Source organism: Crinia signifera, chromosome 3 (assembly GCF_055691185.1).
Source record: "Crinia signifera chromosome 3, ASM5569118v1, whole genome shotgun sequence".
Lineage (NCBI taxonomy): Eukaryota > Metazoa > Chordata > Amphibia > Anura > Myobatrachidae > Crinia > Crinia signifera.
This window is the reverse complement of record NC_139219.1, coordinates 157,093,955-157,113,780: the sequence shown is the minus strand read 5'-3', so window position 1 is coordinate 157,113,780 and position 19,826 is coordinate 157,093,955. Positions and strand designations below refer to the sequence as shown.

Genomic DNA, 19,826 nt, shown 5'->3' with positions numbered 1-19,826 from the left:
GGGGAAGGCTCCCCACTGGGCGAATTTTTAATGGGGAGCGCTCCCTTAAAAAAAAACCACCACTGCATCCCCGGGTCTGGGCAGCGCCGCCGAACTGTCAGTCAGCCGCTGCCCGGCCCTGCGCCCCGGTGCCCCATCCCTGTGCCTGGCAGCCGGCTTGTCATAAGCCAGCGCCAGAGACTTGTTATAGAAAGGTCGGAGGGGAGGGGGGAGGAGGAGGCGCGGCAGAGGAGTGGGGCCGGGTAGCGCTGAAGATGCCTGAGTTCAGCGATTGAACTCAGCAGCGCTGCCCGGCTCTAAACAGTGGCAATGCCGAGAATTTTCCAGCCTTGCCAGACTGGGCACTGAGGCACAGCCCGGAAAATTCTCGGGATTGCCACTAAAGGGGTTTATAATAAGTCAGAAACTAACTCTCTCTTTATCTCTCTCTCTCTTTCTCTCTCTCTCTATACTGTATATATATATATATATATATATATATATATATATATATATATATATATATATATATAATTCTCCACTTATGCCGGCACTCCAATACTACAGATCAGCTTGGTCGGTGCACTCCCACGATGTATACAAAACTCCAATAATGAAGGCACACGACACAAAAATTCAGTTCCAACGAATGTATTAGGCTAGAAGCATCTAGCGCTTTCAAGGGACACAGCCCCCGTCTTCAGGATGGTAGCCTCTTACAATACAACTCAGTGTGACCACATTGTTGTATTGTAAGAGGCTACCATCCTGAAGACGGGGGCTGTGTCCCTTGAAAGCGCTAGATGCTTCTAGCCTAATACATTCGTTGGAACTGAATTTTTGTGTCGTGTGCCTTCATTATTGGAGTTTTATATATATATATATATATGTAGAAAAGAGAAGAATGAAGCGCACCAATCAGCAATAAATTCATGAAATTTTTACTTGTATAATGCTGACATACATAGGGTTAAAAGTAGAAAGCTTGCCGTGTGGACAGAGCAATACAGCCGGACCAGGCGCCGATGGAAAAGTGATCAGTTGCAGACGGAGCGCATCAGGTAGGGAGCAGTCACCCGGGAGCTTCCACAGGTACAGCACGGACCAGACCAGGACGTCACCACGTCGGAACCAGGTAACCACGCCCAACTTGTTTCGTCACAGCTACGGACTTCGAAGTCTGCGTTTTGCCTGGCACGCACAGAAAACGTCTGGTTACCACCCAAAAACGCTGGCTTCCTGTCAATAAACTTGTGTACAGCCAACATTTAAAAATTATCAGGATTTTTTCGCAGGATGCCTCTATGTTACAAAAAGGCCCTTATTCAGATCTGATTGCGGTAAAAAATTGTTCTCAAACTTGGAAAAACCATGTGCACTGCAGGTTGGGCAGATGTAATGTGCAGAGAGAGTTAAATTTGGGTGGGGTGTGTTGAAACTGAAATCTAAATTGCAGTATAAAAATATTGCAGCCAGTATTTACTTTGCACAGAAACAAAATAACTCACACAAATCTAACTCTCTGCACATGTTACATCTGCCTCCCTGCAGTGCACATGGTTTTGCCCATTCTGAGAACAAATTTGTACTGCGATCAGATCTGAATAAGGGCCAAAGTACATTGTGAGTTACATAATTGTTTCTAAGTCTGTGTAATTATCTTTTTAGATTAAAATACTTATTATTATTAATATTATTATTATTAATATTAGTTTTAGAAATAATAATAATGCTACTTCTACTACTCCTTCTATTCCTACTTACTATTGTTTATTAATACAGCATGTTAGTGTGCAAATTGGGTGGACAGTAGAAGTAGGCGGCATAACAGATTAATCATTCAAAAAATTGTAAGATAGAAAGCTACTCGCAACTCTGGCTGTCCGTCACCATTTTCAGTAACCAAACCTCCCTATTATGGTATAAATTCTAGATTGACTCTAGGTCAACAGTCATTAGGTCGACCACTAATGGTCAACAGTGGGTAGGTCGGCACCTAAAAATACTCAAGGTCGACATTGACAGAAGGTCGACACAAGCAAAATGTCGACATATACAGCACTGAAAAGTTGACATAAGTAGTTACATTTTTGGGATGTCTGTCAACAAATGTCGACATGGACACCGTATAAGTGCTATCGGCACACTATTCTATTTGCACTCTATGTCCACTTTGATGATAAAGAATGAACCAAGTCGGTCTAAACCAAAAACCTTTTTAGTGTCAACCATATCTATGTTGACCTTTTGCTCATGTTGGCATTCTGTCAATGTCAACATACTCAATGACCTTGAGTATGTCGACCATTTAAAGGTGACCCACTGTCGACCTAATGACTGTTGACCTAGAGTCAATCTATCATGAGTCCGGATACCCCTATTATAGTGGGATGTGGTCAATAGGTCAACACTAATAGGTCTTTAACAGGACAGTTAGGAGCTGATTAGCTGGTACTTTATCTTTGTTCACTTAAACACTCTCCAAGGCTTAGTACATCTCTCCCTTAAGTCCTCTCACTCTCTTGTAGATCAGTGGTTCTCAAACGTGGCCCTCAAACCCCAAACAGCTCATGTTTTTCAGGTCACCCTGCAGTTACATGGATGTGCTCATTATTTTATTTGTGATGTTGGTTGGTATGTACCAAGCAGCAGCGGTACAACCTGCCACCCATCACGATCATGCTCATCGCATACAGTATATGCCAGGCATGTCCAAACTATGGCCCTCCAGCTGTTGTGAAACTACACATCCCAGCATGCCTTGCCACAGTTTTGCTATAAGGTAATGCTAAAACTATGGCAATGCATGCTGGGATGTGTAGTTTCACAACAGCTAGAGGGCCACAGTTTGGACATGTCTGGTATATGCTATGAAAAATGCAAAGGGCAGCTCTCACGCTAAGAGCTGCCTTTGCGATCCCCGCCGCTTTCTGGACTTCCTAGTTTCTAACTGGGAAGTACAACTGCGAAGATGGTGACCATGGGGCATACTGGTAGGTATCTGTGTTGTGTTGCCAAGAGAAGCCCATAGGCTTCTATGTCCGTAACCCCTGCAGAGAAGCCTTGCCGGGAGGGGCTTTGGTGAACTTAAAATTGCGGTAAAAAAACAGGGGTTTTACTTCATTTGTGTTTTAGTGCATCCCGTTCTCTGTGAGGACATTTATAAAGTGAACTATTTGGATTCCTGAGGATCGAATTTGAGAACGTTTGCTCTAAGATGATGACTTGTTTGCTATCACTGCTACACTGCTCATAAAGATTACATATACAGTATGCATAGATTAAATGATTTAATCCTATAATTTTTGTTTTTCATTAAGTATGATTTAAACACTGTAATATTGTACTCAATGATGAGTATGTTCTATATATAATTATATAAATCTTCTTGGGAAAATATCAAAAATATGATTTTTGGATCTTAAAATATGTATTAAAAAGATTATAGAAAATTCAATTAAAATGAACTGTAGATCATTTGCTTCCGTTTAAAACATTTGTTATGAACCATAAAAGGACTAAGGGCCCCATGTTTTTCTCTTTCCTTGTGAATTACAGAAGAATAGATCTAGAAAGAGACAGAGACCAGAAGGGTCATAGGGTCGACAGAACTTAGGTAGACAGACACACTAGATCGACACATGAAATAGGTCAAAGTGCATTAAGTCAGCATGGTCATTATATCGACATGGAAAAGGTCGACATAATAGGGTCAACATGAGTTTTTCTCTGTTTTGGCTGGCTATGTCGACTCAATTTGACACGGACACCATATAAGTGTACCATGTCCCCTGGCATGGCATGCTTCGCTCCCATACTATTATATTCTCACTCTATGCCCACTTGGATAGTAAAGTATGAAAAAACACATTAAAAAAAAAAAAACACGAAAAACTCATGTCAACCTTTTTCATGTCGACCTTATCCATGTCGACCTATTTCATGTGTCAACCTAGTGGCGGTCGACCTATAATGGTCGACCAAGTGACTACATCCCCAACATATCGCCTTAGAAGTTGCTTTCATTCTACAGTATGTTAGTTTAAGATAAGGGAAATGTCATACTCTTCTGGAAAAAGATACAAATATACTATACAAATCCATACAACCTAGCAGTGCCAAAAAATGTTCTTCCAATTCTTACTCCTGATGTTTCACATGGCTAAATACCAAAACTTGCCAGAGGTTTCTGATTAATATCCAAAAGTTTCCTTGTTTTGACATAGCTTTACTCATTTTTCATATGTCAAATTGGATTATTAAATATATTGCAGCTGGTTACTCTATGAGGATATATGTCTGTTACATCCAATATCAAATCTGATGTGCTGTATAGTATGACAGACCAGAGATTCTCAGCCTTTTCTGAATCATGGTGCCCTAGAGTTTTAGATTTTTTTCCTTGGCAGCCCTAGGACAAAAGTATGTTGGGAGGGACAGGATTTGCTTCTGTTTGCTGACATAAGTTATGATTGTAAGCAACAAGTACTGGTTTTGCCTATACAAATGACCATAGATAATTTGATTTGGTCACTAACTACCATCCCTGGGCACGAAGACACCCCTGGAACCCAGTTTGGAAACCACTACTGGCATTGACGAATTTGCGATCCATACCAATGTTTTTCATCACTATGTGGGCATAGCCCGCACTCTGGGAGACTCTGTTTTTTGGGACTGTCCTACGAAAATGGGGACAGTGGTGAGGTATGCACACAATAGTATTGTATTAGTACCTGTTCCACTAATGGCCACAATATTTCTACTATTGCTTTGTAAACAATGTTTATTCAAATATTGATGATAAAGCCTTTAAAAAACGATATAACAGAAGCAAAGTCACAATACAGATTTCAGCATCCTGACTACCGCCAGGAAACCAGAATGCCGACCGCAGTGAGGATGCCAGTGCTGGAATCCTGACAGCTTGCCTTCCGAACGTATGTATGTGGGGAACAATAGTGTTAGGTCATGGAGGGAGTTAGGTTTAGGCTGGGGGGGGCGGGGACTTTGGGTTAGGTTAGACCCATGGCAAGGGGGCAAGGTTTAGTCATCGAGCTGCATGGGTTAGGATTAGGCTGTAGTGGTTAGGCTTAGACTGTAGGGGGTAGGGTTGAGGGGGCAAGGTAAGGTATACTTACTGTACTTGACCCCTGTCAGGATTTCCTCTGTCGTGATGCTGATGTGGCATTTTGACTGCCAGAATCCCCACCGCTGGTTATTCTTATGAATCCCAATTGAATAGCCTGGCTGCTTCAATTAGCATATGGCATATTATTACCACAGCTAATTGAAGTCTCCCTATGTCTATAGGTTAATTTAAAACAAAAAAATGCAAAAATTACAGTCAATTGATAATTTTGGACCTGATATACTGTACTGACATTAATTTGTTTTAATCCAGAAAGAGAACTCAATTTGAAAGGATATTCTCATTAAACCCTTTTCTCTCTCCTATTATTCCAGGAATAATAGTAGGATTTACAAAACAATGTACCATTATCAGCTGAGATGTAATCACTTAGCAGCATTGATGCTTTACTGATCTCCAAAATGAAGCTCAAGAGCAAACAATAAAAGTGACAGAGGTGAAATCTCATTAACAATAGTTACACTATTTCCACATTTTACTGAATGGAAAAAATGAACACTAAGAATTGCAGTAAGTTTTCTATTCAAAAGTTTTAGTGTAACCATTTATGCTGTTGTTTACTGTGCTATAATGTATAAACTTTATCAAATTATTAAATAAAAAAACAAATATGACAGAGCATCGGCATAAAAGTCCTATACATGTGCCAGAAATGGGCATAGTCCTGAGAGGATCAATGAAGGAGAGACTGATAAAACATACTTTTTGGATGTGTTTTAAATGATATGCTCAAATCCACTATTTGGCACTAAATAGCACAGGTTCTCAAACCCAGTCCTCAGGACCACACACTGCATGTTTTGCAGGTCTCCTCACAGAATGTGAAATAATTAGCTTCACCTGTGGATCTTTTAATATGTCAATGAGTGATGAGTGCACCTGTGCACCTGCCTGGTGACCTGGAAAACGTGAACTGTGTGGGGGGCCCTGAGGACAGAGTTTGAGAACTCGTGCTTATATGGTATCACGTCTTCAAGTAACTTTACTGCTCCATGGCTAGAAACTTGAAGAGCTGTAAAAGTAGCCACCTTCTTACTGGTGACAATCACTGGCATGCTTCAGGTCACATTGTACTGCACCCTAGACAACAGTACATACCCAAAGTCATGAACATAAACATTGGACTTTTGTCGTCTGTGCATATAAAATGAACAAGGAATGTGTGAGAATGCGGCATATGCATGATTGTAAATAACAGATAGCAAATAATGCTAACACTGCATTCACAAAAAGGACTGATTAAAGCATAACGTAGTATATTCTCATTGTATCTCCAGCGTGTAACATAATACAGTATGACTATAATCAGAGTGCAGCAAATTATGAGTATATAATTAAGACATTTGGTTTCCGCATAGGAAACCCTGAGGGTAACAGCTAGAGTATACCTTATCTTTAAGCATGACTTCACATTGTCTATCAATTTTGATAACACACCATTGAATAAATCACTGGAAAAGTATAATTGGGAAAATATCCTTTTAATTAAAGTAATATGGATAAACACATAAAGATAAACACAAGTCCTGTATAAAGTAGTTAAACATTCTCCTCTAATATTAGCAAGCAGCAAAAAATCAGTTTAATATCTTTTAAATAAAGCAATTCTATCTCTAGGGTTTATCAATATCACTTTCTGATTAAAGCAGTGATGACACTCCAGCTGTTGTTGAACTACACATCCCAGCATGCCCTGCTACAGTTTTACTATTTGGCCATGCTAAAACTGATGCAAGGCATGCTGGAGTGTGTAGTTCAACAACAGCTGGAGTGTCGAGGTTAGCCATCACTGGATTAAAGGTTCTAAATTCCTTCTTCGGCTTTTTCACTTTAAAGCTGTTTTCAGATTAATCACATCTTCTCCTTTCTCTCCTCCCTTCCTTGCTCTGCCTCCTGAAGGCGGAGTTGAGGATTGCAAACTTTTTAAAAGCCTTGATAGAGTGCTAAAAAAAGTTTAGCAACTTCTGCAGGACTGTGCAGTGAGCAGCAGTGAGCAGCAGACTTTTAAACTTTAAAAAGACACACCGTCACTTGTTCATTTTACTCTCCAAGGAAAACTTGGAGTTTGTTTTCACCAGTTCGGATCTGAAAGGTATTGTGTGGTTGACTTTTTCCATTTGTTTTATGCCTTTTGTCATATTTTCTGGGGGGGGGGGGGGCTTTGCATTTCTCCACTACCAGTCATTTCTTCAGCAACTATATATTTGAATGTTTACATTGTAATGTTTATATATATATATATATATATATATATATATATATATATATATACATAGTAAATTCTATTAATGCCAATTTCAAAAGCAGTTTAAGCATTTTTATGTGTGTGCTTCATCAGAAAAATATTTGTCACTCAATTACAAGGAATTACAAAGAATAGTATTAACTATCTTTGGATAAAAGTTAAAATGTGTATATACACAGTACACATGAACTATATATAATACTATAACTACTGTATATATAATATATATAATAATGTGTATATATAATAATGTATAATATATACAGTATATATATATATATATATATATATATATATAAAAAAATAAAAACACATTTATTTGTTTATTTATTTTTGGAGGTGGGGGTTGCTTTGTGATCAATCCCCTACGCATTACAATATTGTGCCAACTACTGCTGGTGCCAATACAAAATAATAGGACACTGTTGTATAATCCAAATGCCAGCAGCCTATTTACCAGTGAAGCTGCATTAGACACATTTATTTCCAGCTTAGTTAGTTTCTCATCTGTTAACACTATATTTAGTTAACAATATACTTAGACAAGTGTTTCCTTTCCTATAGATTCCGGATTGCTATGTATGAAATGTACTTCACCATACATGTGTAAGCAGATCCGCTTTGTTACATTATTATGACATAGGCACTATTCACTTTAAAGTTGTAACTAGCTGTATGTGCAGTCTATGTGATGATGTCATGTAATCTAGTTTAATTTCATTGGTTTTATCAAATAAGGAAGTATTTCCAGGAGGCAAAACACATATACTGATTTTATTTAGCAGTAATAGCTGGGTCTCAGTATGAATAATAACACACCTCCATACTGCATATGGAAAGACATGAGTCAATATTTAGACATATCTTTGCTGCTTGCATAAAAACCTCAAATTTCCTTTTTGAAATATAACTCCTAAAGTTCTAAGTTGAATTTCTAATCAACTAACTGCTACAGGACGCTACATTTTACTTAGGATAAGCACCCGGTCTGCCCTTTGCCTGTTCTGTATGCCAAGTATGGGGTTTTGTGCTACCAGCTTTAAAATTAGACCCCCCCCCCAAAAAAAAAAAAATATATATATAAAACAAGGTTCTTTTCCTCGTTTTGTTCTGCAGAAGCTTTTCACTAAGGACATTTTCCTCCAGATATATTGCTGCTTGAACTGAGAATTTGCCTGACTTGGAATTTTCATACTTATGAGTTCAGGCACTAATTGTTGGTAATCCTGCTGAGTAAGATTTTGCAGTTATTAAAGCCATTGTGCAGAATCTGTCATGCCCACATTTCTCTGCTCTGGCGGCTTGGTAATGAGAGAGGAGAAGCAGGCTGCAATCTGCACATCCCCCTGGTTTGCATTTGCAAATCAGAATTCTTGTGTGTGCTTTGCCATTATAACATCTGCTTAGCATACTTTGTTTTTCAACTACTGAAACCTCTTGACTTTGCTATGTTTATTAAAGTGTTTTCCCCAGAAAATGTTAAATCTAAATATTGTCCGTTTTCCACAGAACCCCTGAGTCTCAGTGATAAATGAATGCAGTAGATGGCTTATCTTGCAGATCTGAGGATTTTAAAAATACAATCTTGTTGAGACACAAATAGTTTATAATAGTTTAGATTTTAGGAAAATGTAATGCATTGTACATTGCTATACATGACAATGGTTTATTGGAAGAGTATTGTATGTTTCAACTTTAACACCTATCTATCTATCTATCTATCATCATAGTTTTATCACCGATGACCATTCAGTATTGTTTGGTAATAAAACAATATTCAATATTAAAAAAAACATTGTTCTATTATTTATAAAACTACAAAATGAAACAACATTATGTTTCCTAAACTCAATTTGAAATATTAAATTCAGTAGCTCTTCTAAAAATTGTTAAATACATTACATTACAGTTATATATCATACTGAGAAAAGCCCATCACAAATTTGAAATAAAGGGCAGATGTATTAAGCCTGGTAAAGTGATAAAGTGGTGATAAAGCAGTGATAAAGTTGAAGGTGTTATACACCAGCCAATCAACTCCTAACTGTCATTTTTCAAACACAGCTGATTGGCTCCTGCGTTATCACCTTCCACTTTATAATTTCGCCATGCTTAATACATCTGCCCCAAAGTTCGAAATATCAAATCAATGTTCTTGTATTATATATTATATAGTATTATATATTATATATTACAATGAGAATGAGATGTGGTAAATAATCTAACCCATCTCTTAATAATTTACACATTAAATAAAATATTATCATTATAAACCGGTTTAGTTCTCACTGGTCCATCCACATAATGATGTTGGGTTTTTCTCTGCTTGTGAAAGTTCTATGACGCAGTCTGATGTTACTGTAGCTTGTTAATCATGACTGAAATCTATGTTGATTCCAGTGTTGCAATTAGAATAATGGACCATCATCTATCCATACATAAACCTTAACTATTAAAGTCACTTTCACTAAATGTTTGTTAAAGCTACTAAACAAAGAGTTTGTTTAGTGAAATTAAAAAAATCCAACATTTTTCAGGTTCTTTACAAAGAGTTATGAACTTATTGCAGGAACATTGAAAAGACAAAAGTTTCAGAATCCTGACACTAAGTCTAATTGAGGGGTCTGTGGGGGAATTATGCTTTTGTGGTTACATATATTTCTTTCTTAAACTGAAACATTAACAATAAATGAGACATACGTCTTTGTTTTGATGAACATATAGAAAAGTCTTTGTTTTGATGAACATATAGAACATATATAGAACATATATTAGATGTCGGGGCTCAGAGAAAACGTGTCTTAAAGGCAGTACACATATAGAGTTGCTGTATATGGTTTATTTATGTTCATTTTAGGTTTATGTACAGCAATTTTATGGTAACCTAAAATCAAATAGTGTTAGGTATTGATTGAGTTTTGTTTGAGTTGGAATGTAAACCATTTGGGCCTGTCAATTTACAGCAGCTTTACACTTTAAATTAACAATGTATTTTTATTTTAGGTAACACTTTCTAAGAATGGGTGACTGGAGTGCCTTAGGAAGACTCCTTGACAAAGTGCAGGCCTATTCCACCGCTGGAGGAAAAGTGTGGTTGTCGGTCCTGTTCATCTTTCGCATCTTGTTATTAGGGACAGCGGTGGAGTCAGCATGGGGGGATGAACAGTCAGCATTCCGTTGCAACACTCAACAACCTGGTTGTGAAAATGTCTGCTATGACAAGTCATTTCCAATTTCTCATGTACGCTTTTGGGTTCTCCAAATTATATTTGTCTCTACACCAACACTCCTATATTTGGCTCATGTGTTTTACTTGATGCGTAAAGAAGAAAAATTGAACAGGAAAGAAGAAGAACTAAAAATTGTCCAAAATGATGGTGGTAATGTGGACATGCATCTTAAGCAAATCGAAATAAAAAAATTCAAGTATGGCATTGAAGAACATGGAAAAGTCAAAATGCGTGGCGGTTTGCTTCGCACCTATATCATCAGCATTCTATTCAAGTCCTTTTTTGAAGTTGGTTTTCTAGTGATTCAATGGTACATGTATGGGTTCAGTCTGAATGCTATCTACACTTGTAGAAGGGACCCCTGTCCACATCAAGTCGATTGCTTCCTTTCCCGTCCCACCGAGAAAACTATTTTTATTTGGTTTATGTTGGTGGTGTCTTTGGTCTCACTAGCACTGAATATTATTGAGTTGTTCTATGTCACTTTTAAAAGTATCAAGGATGGCATAAAAGGAAAAAAAGATCCTTATTCTACTACAATTGATCGTGTTATTCCCGGTAAGGAATGTGGCTCAACAAAATATGCTTATTTTAATGGCTGTTCGTCTCCAACTGCACCTATGTCACCACCAGGTTACAAACTCGTTACTGCAGACACAAATCCTGCTTCCTGCAGTAATTACAACAAGCAAGCTAGTGAACAAAACTGGGCTAATTATAGTGCAGAGCAGAACAGGATGGGTCAAGCTGGAAGCACCATCTCAAATTCTCATGCACAGCCATTTGATTTTCCTGAAGAACACCAGAATGTCAAGAAAATGGCACCTGGACATGAAATGCAGCCTCTCAGTATATTAGACCATAGACCATCAAGCAGAGCAAGTAGCCATGCAAGCAGCAGGCCTAGACCAGATGACCTGGAGATTTAGCCCACAATCTTAGTAGAAATTGTTGCATGGAGGAGGTACTTCACTGTCTCAAAGAGAGATTTAACAAGCAGAAAGACTTTTGAAAAGTACTTTTTTCATGAATTGGAAGGTACACATTGATATTTAAGTAGTTGGATACATCCTTTGCTATACCACTCAGAAATATAGAGTAACATACATTCTTGAAAACATGTGTAGCAGTGCATTTTATCAGACTATCCAGAGTAGAAATGGTTGCACAGTCTGTAACATTATTTTATTGAGTGGGGAGCAGTATACTACTTTAAGAAGACATATTTCTTGTGAACTAAATAAATAATAGTTTGATTGTCTGGAACAGTTCTGAAATAATTATGGAGGTGGCAGTTAGTGCTTTTTTCCATAATGAACATTATTTTTATATAATGATGAATTTTGAATGTTTTATGAATGAATGATTTTTATTTTTAAATCAATTGTCAGGAAGAGGGTAGATTAAATTACTCAAAACAGCCAATTGATTTGTCTCATAAGCAAACAGAAACAGTAAAAAACCCTTTTATGACCACTTTATGGAATTAATATCATAAATATTATTCACATCTTTCTACTAGACAGATTCTTTTCTTAATTTAAGGTTCACATGATCCGTCTATTTGTTCTCTGCAGTCGACACTTTAGTTTTAGCCATCACTGTGAACAAGTTATTGAAAGTAGTTGGAATTCCCATGTTTGTGTAGCTGTTATCATGAACCTTATTCCTTAAATGTGAAGCCACTTGCTTTATGACAAAAATGGTTTAGTTTTAGAATGTATTGATTTAAGCACATTGTTTATGAATAAGAATATGTTTATTAATATCCATTAACCCTGACTATCAAGTGTCACACTCTGCCTTTGTATTTATACTGGTTAATCGTTATGTCATGAATCAAGGTCAGCACATGTAGATTCCTAGGATTTTAATTTGGCTCTTTTGACAATGGCACATGTTACTTATTTAGGATGTATTCAATGCGGCAGTGGGCTGCGATGAAGGGGGTTTGTACGGAGAGGATGGCTTATTTACGGCAAGCAAAAGCCACCCCCGCCATCCAACCCCCCTTGCCATATTTAATGCTTGGGAGAAATCCCCGCAGTCAGAAATCCTCTCCCTTAAACGGTGAGGTTCACCACAAATGCAGAGAGCCTGCTGCAATTTGTAGCAAGTCCCGGCATTTTGATTGCCACACTCGCCGTTTCCACCTCTCTGAATAGAACCAGCGAGGTGGAAATGGCGAGTGAAGGGGAGGGCATTTAATACTCTGATGGAGAGCTATCGGAACTGCCCGCCGCATAGCTCGCCGCCAGGGGCTTTAACTCATGGAATTGGTACCAGTTTACTGGCTGATAGCGATAGCCATGGCTGCCATGAGGTGTTTTTGGCTGTGACAGACAGAAAGGGGCCCCAGAACTGGAATCTGTCAAATATAATTTGTCATAAACAAAGTTCACATTTCCCTTGAAGCAATGTAGAGGTAGAGTAGTGCAGCCAGTGCTATGGGCAATAGAGGTCTCACCAGCTATGCTGGAGGTTCGAGAAGAGAGAAGGGGCCTGCCCATTTCCCGGGCCCTACAATTTATGATGGCAGCCCTGGTGATAGCACAAAGGGTAACTACAGTATTCAGCATGCTTTAGTTTTCAGATGTACAAGTATTTTTCTGTAGTGCATTTCTCAAATATCTTTTAGTGATAATTCATATTTTAATTTCATGTGATACATCATATACTTAATTTTACATTCCCTTTGACACTTTTTCTTTTGTTTCTTAAAAATAACAGTGACCAATGAACATAATGTAATCCATAAACAAGTGCCTGCATTAACTAGGTGCAGCTATAAGATCACCTGCCATAATATATGCAGGTCAGAAACAAGGTACGCTTGAAGACTTGAGGCAAAATGCTATATAAAATATCATTTTGGTTCTCTAGATAAAGTGTTCTTTCTACATATTGCCTTAAGTTGACCTGAACCATTTGCTTGAGATCAATGAACACATAAAAGGTAATGTAATAAAAAAGGTTAAAATAGGCTATGTACTGTACTTCATTGCAACCAATAATTCCTTTTCTTTATTCAATTTTCCATTACACCTTTCCCCCTAACATTCGTTATTTTCTCAAGATATTCCTGTTATCTGACAAAAGGAGGTATAGCCTTCTAGATTTTGACTTTGGCTAACTGTTGGCGTGGCTGTTTGTGTCCCCTATTCAGCCTATATTGTCTGATTTTATTATATGACAATATTGGGAGGCATAAATAATCAAATATTTCAAATATATCTCACTTGGTTGCTATAGATCACAGTATATTTGTGCTATTTCTACCATTATAAGTGATTAAGAGTTACCTAATAAAGTTAGGTAAGGTCTCATCCAAGAGGCAATGATATGGTAATGTGCCATTGAAGCACATAGTCAGCCCTTGCTTATGTGTCATGTTTTTATCCAGATCTATATTTTTCCATATATGTATATGCTGTTTTCTTTTTTGGATGCGATTGATCGGCATATTGTTTTGTTAATATTTTTATATGGTGAGAGTAATAAATTTATGGCATAAATGATTTAATTGTTTAAGGTGTAATCAAAGAAGCTTGAATTGTAGTAATAATTTAGTACTGTAAACATACTTTGCTATGTGAGAAACTCAACAGAAATGCTTAGAGCTGGAACATGATTTAATATAGTTGCATGGGCCCTGATATAGAGGGATATGTATCACTTTCCGGAACCCACTAAGTTTATCTCACTATGACATGAACATTTTGGAAAATGATGGTTTCCTTTTTGCAGTATTTAATAATAACTGCAATGGATATGCCTAGAATGAAGCTTTGGCGTTGAACCCTTGAGGTATCTATTTTGTAATGCCAACATCACATATACTACATCCCTAATTCTAATTGCCCCTCTGGAGTCCTGTATCAGCCATTGCTACAGAGCACTTAAAAAAATCACTGGGAAAATAGTGTGGGGGCCATTTCCCCTATGATTTCTGCATACACAACAGAGAAGTCACCATGAATGTGTTAACAGAGAACTGCACGTGTGGAGGAGGGGCCTGCATGGATTTGTCACACAGGACCATTCCTCTCCAAAACTGCCTTTGCATTGAATATGTGTTGTCTCTACAAACACATGGATGTCAGTTAAAACAACTTAAATGTCTTAGTTATGCAGTAATATATGACAAGCTGAGATAACTTTAAAAAAGGGCAGTTAGGAAAATATACATTCCCTCTTAAAGAGTCCAACTTTGTGAATTATGTTGTCATTATGTACTGTACACTAGAATTCATTACTCTGGAGAGACTAATTTTGTACAATGAATTATGATCTGGTTGCTTCAACCATTTAATATTTGCACTTGGGATATGTTGAATGCAAGAGTGTCTGGAAATACTCTTGTCCATTAATACACCTAGAGCTAATTTATTTGAAACACTGCATATGTTAAATTTGCTGAGTGCACCTATGTTGTGCACCAGGGGTTACACATCTCATCCTAATGTTCACAGCACCATTATCATCATCATCCAGCAACAATGATCCAGATAGAACGTGTGTAGTATGTATGACTTCTAAAATATGAGAGAAAGAAGGTTACAACAGTAATTGTAATTGATATTTTTCATAACTACTGTTATGCTCAGCTTTATTTTATGTATGTAGTCTTGGGTTATTAGCAAATGTTTCTAAGGTGATTCATTTAGACAATAAAGTTCTACTTTAGTAATATCTGTCACTGAGTTGTATTTATTTTGCATTCAATCATCGACGAATAATAGTTATGCAGAATGTTTTATTATTATTATTATTATTATTATTATTATTATTATTATTATTATTATTATCATCATCATTTTATCCAGACAGATTCACCTTATATAACTATGTGAAGTAATAAAACTCACATTCCTTTCATTAATATTGTATTTTATTTATTGTATAACAAGGGATCTGCAGTGGTATTCAGTGAAAACAGCACAATCACATGGACATCAAATAAATCCATACAGTAGGATAATTACTCTATATACACATGGACAAAACCAAGTACAATATGTGGGTAAAACGTAACTGGGTAGGGTATTTAGAAGGGAATCGGTACATCTGTCAGACCACACTTAGGTCTACAATCATTAGGTCGACCCCACTAGGTCGACTGGCAGGAAGGTCGACCTGACTTAAGGTCGACATGGGCCAAGGTCGACGTGACTTAAGGTCGAATTTGCATAAAGGTCGACATGAGGGAGGTCGACTGGTCATAAGGTCGACATGGGTTTTTCACTGTTTTTTGACCCGAATGTCGACACAGTCGACATGGACACAGTTGGCAATGAGAATCGGACCCTCGCATTGCTCGCTTTGCTCGCAATGCTTCGGGCACGGTGGCTCGCTTCGCTCGCCACAGCTTTAATAGCCTCCTCCATGCCCTAGTGGATGGTAGAGCATAAAATACCGCCTGTCGGCACATGTCGGCTCAAAAAACAGTGAAAAACCCATGTCGACCTTATGACCAGTCGACCTTCCTCATGTCGACCTTTATGCAAATTCGACCTTAAGTCATGTCGACCTTGGCCCATGTCGACCTTAAGTCAGGTCGACCTTCCTGCCAGTCGACCTAGTGGGGTCGACCTAATGACTGTAGACCTAAATTCATTCTAATAGACATAGGCGTGCGCAGCCCATTGTTTTAGGGGGTGCACCATTGGAGGGGTGTGTCCATCACCGCCTTCTGGACGTGTCTATCACCGCCTTCTGGGCGTGTCTACAAACTCTTATTGGGCATCAATGCACACAAAATACAAGGTGACTTATTTATGTATATGCGCTGTAGAAAGAATCATACCCCTTAAATACACAAGAAATCTGGACAGTGCGTGCCAAAGGCGCGCTGCAAAAATTTACGCTGTTATGCCCATATAATGCCACATATTGCAATGCCCATTCCACATAATGCCAAATACCATAATGCCCATCACACATTAAAGCCCAGCTCACATAATGCCACACACCAAAATGCTCATTCCACATAATTCCGCAAATTGTAATGCCCATTCCACAAATTGATACACACTTTAATGCCCATCAAGCATAACCACCTACCATAATGGGAGACCCGGCGGGCGGGAGGTGGGAAAGAGCAGGTAGGAGTCGGAGACCAGACAGGCGGGTTGAGGGACGGAGTGGGTGTGCGCGCTATGCGCGCTGTGCGCCGTGACGTCTAAATGTCACAGCGGGGCCGGGGGGCTGACATTATGGAGCTGAGCGATGCAGCGCCCCAGGTCCATCCACGCAACAGCACCCATTATGTCCCCAGCTGCCGTGATCTGTTTGGCGTCCTGGAGACCAGCGGCAGCAGTCAAGTCATGCAGCAGTCCTGACCGCTGCTGAAAATCTATTTTGCGTGCAATCCTGTGGGGGGTGCCGGGTCATTAGGAGGTGCCTGTGCACCCCTGGCACCCCCCGTCCGCACGCCTATGCTAATAGATGGCCGCTTCCTTTAGAGGTTAGGCTATAGAGACCCATTATAGCCTGATTGATTGCACAGGAGAAACAGCGGTACTTGTTTCCTATCTGGGCGCCCACGATCATAATCGCGGTCATCGGGGGTAAAAATCGCGGTCATCGCGGTAATCGCGGGCATCGCGGGTAAATCGGGATGACCGCGATGCCCGCGATGACCGCGATGACCGCGATTTTCCCATAGGGAACAATGTTAAAACGGCAGATTGACCGCGATTTGACTGTTAAATGCCTCAATGGACCCGATTTGGGGCCAAAAAGGCCAAATTAACCCTTAAATGTCCCCCCAAATTTTTTACGCCACCCCACGATCCACGCCAACCCGAAGCGTGGCGAGCGCAGCGAGCCCGCGAGGGGCGGCGGTACGCGTCCTCCGACCTTTTCATGCCCTACTATCCACTAGGGCGTGGTGTGAGAATATAATAGTGTGGCGAGCGCAGCGAGCCACCGAGCCCGAAGCGTGGCGAGCGCAGCGAGCCCCGCGAGGGGACGCGGATACCTTCACAGGTAGACGCGTCCCCTCGCGGGCTTCACAGGTGTCCGCCTCGCCACGGACACCTGTGAAGCCCGCGAGGGGACGCGCATAACTGTGAAGGTATCTGCGTCCCCTCGCGGGGCTCGCTGCGCTCGCCACGCTTCGGGCTCGGTGGCTTGCTGCGCTCGCCACACTATTATATTCTCACACCACGCCCTAGTGGATAGTAGGGCATGAAAAGGTCGGAGGACGCGTACCGCCGCCCCTCGCGGGCTCGCTGCGCTCGCCACGCTTCGGGTTGGCGTGGATCGTGGGGTGGCGTTAAAAATTTGGGGGGACATTTAAGGGTTAATGGGCTCTGTGGCCCATTTAACATTGATTCCTATGGCCAAATCGGGTGGATTGAGGCATTTAACAGTAAAATCGTGGCCATCGCGCCTTTTAACATTGATTCCTATGGGAAATCGGGAGCATCGCGTCGCGGGCATCGCGGGTACATTTATGGCCGGCCGCGACGCGACCGACACGATTTTCATGTTTAACATTGGTTTCAATGGGAAATCGCGGGCATCGCGTCGCGGCCATACATAAATGTACCCGCGATGCCCGCGACGGGCGCCCAGATAGGAAACAAGTACCGAAACAGCACTAAACAAGTGGGCAGACAGGAAGACAAGTAACAGTTTGGAATGGTCTAGACAGGAGCACAAATACACACTGGTGACAGGGATTGCACTAGATGGAGAGAGAGGGCAGATGTACAGTACAAATTATCTCCTGTCTTTGTTCAAATTTAGGGATTAGTCAATCCAAGATGATATTTACAACAGGCAGAAATATTGTCCATAATTATTCAACTGAATCTGCATTGTTGAAAACAGGCACTGGATTGTCAAAACCACAGCCATAGATCAACTGGCTTTCCAACTGTAAGAATGCTTTCTGACAGTCAGAGAAAGGGATCTGGGTACTGCTTTCCTAGCATGGCGCCCGTCTCATTGATTGTATGCCTTAAATTTAAGGTACTTAAGGCATACAATCAACGCGATGGACCCGATTTTTTTATCTCATGGATCTTATGCATCCATAAGATGCATGAGATCCATGAGATCCATGAGATCCATGAGATCCATGAGATAAAAAATCATGAGCTCCAAATAACCATTGTTAACGCCACCAGCAATATCAACGCCAACCCGAAGCGTGGCGAGCGCAGCGAGCCCGCGAGGGGAGGTGGTACGTGTCCTCCGACCTTTTCATACCCCCACTATCCACGTCGGCGTGGAGTTGATTTTATATAGTGTGGCGAGCGCAGTGAGCCACCGAGCCCGAAGCGTGGCGAGCGCAGCGTGCCCCGCGAGGGGACGCGGACTACTTTACATGTATTCCGCATCCCCTCGCGGGTCACGCTGCGCACGCCACGCTTCGGGCTCGGTGGCTCGCCACACTATATAAAATCAACTCCACGCCGATATGGATAGTGGGGGTATGAAAAGGTTGGAGGACGCGTACCGCCGCCCCTCGCGGGCTTGCTGTGCTCGCCACGCTTTGGGTTGGCGTCAATAGTGGGGTGGTGTTAACAATGGGGGGGCCATTTCACCCATGAGGGAGGGGGGGTTAGCAATTAAAATTGTGGTTTTGGGGGCTTTTTACATTGATTCCAATGTAAAAATCTCGTCGATCGTGTCAATTGCATCATCTCATGCATCTTATGCCGCACAAACACATAAGATGCATGAGATGCTAATCTCGTCGATCGCATCGATCACGTCGATTGCATCATCTCATGCATTTTATGCCGCACAAACACATAAGACGCATGAGATGCTAATCTCGTCGATCGCATCGATCACGTCAATTGCATCATCTCATGCATCTTATGCCGCACAAACACATAAGACGCATGAGATGGTTGAGATATCAGCCCCACACATACAATCTATATCGTGGGCGCCGTGCTAGGAAAGCAGTACCGGGATCTGAAATTGCATAGGTTAGATATTATGCTCGGGATTTAATTACACCCCCCACCACCACCTTTAGACTGTAATATGGAAAATAGGAGCTGATTGGGTGATACTAGTACTTTATCTCTCTCCACAGTTTACTAATCTTCCCATGTTGAGGTAACAAGGAAGGTAAAGAGGAAGAGAGGGTAGGTAGATTTTAAATGCTCTTCCGACATTCACCCTCCACTCCTCCATAACACTGCGGGATTCTCTAATCTGAATATGCAGTAAAAACCCCATTATCAGGGTTTTT

At 40.3% G+C, this 19,826-nt stretch overlaps 1 protein-coding gene across 2 annotated transcripts; it reads left to right on the top strand.

Annotated features, from left to right (window-relative positions):
• The first annotated feature begins 892 nt into the window (after positions 1 to 892).
• GJA1 (gap junction protein alpha 1) lies at positions 893 to 15,305 on the top strand. Of its 2 annotated transcripts, none has more exons than XM_083176795.1 (2): positions 893 to 1,114; positions 10,380 to 15,305. In XM_083176795.1, exon 2 carries the CDS (start codon positions 10,396 to 10,398, stop codon positions 11,533 to 11,535), a length of 1,140 nt encoding a protein of 379 aa, XP_083032921.1. In that variant the 5' UTR covers positions 893 to 1,114; positions 10,380 to 10,395; the 3' UTR covers positions 11,536 to 15,305. The 2 variants fall into 2 exon arrangements, with proteins under 2 accessions (XP_083032921.1, XP_083032920.1); XM_083176794.1 differs by lacking the exon at positions 893 to 1,114 and adding an exon at positions 7,069 to 7,223.
• The last annotated feature ends 4,521 nt before the right edge of the window (positions 15,306 to 19,826 follow it).

What these genes read in the sequence shown, in the direction of transcription:
- GJA1 (XM_083176795.1), top strand. Translation starts at nt 10,396, where the DNA reads ATGGGTGACTGGAGTGCCTTAGGAAGACTCCTTGACAAAGTGCAGGCC.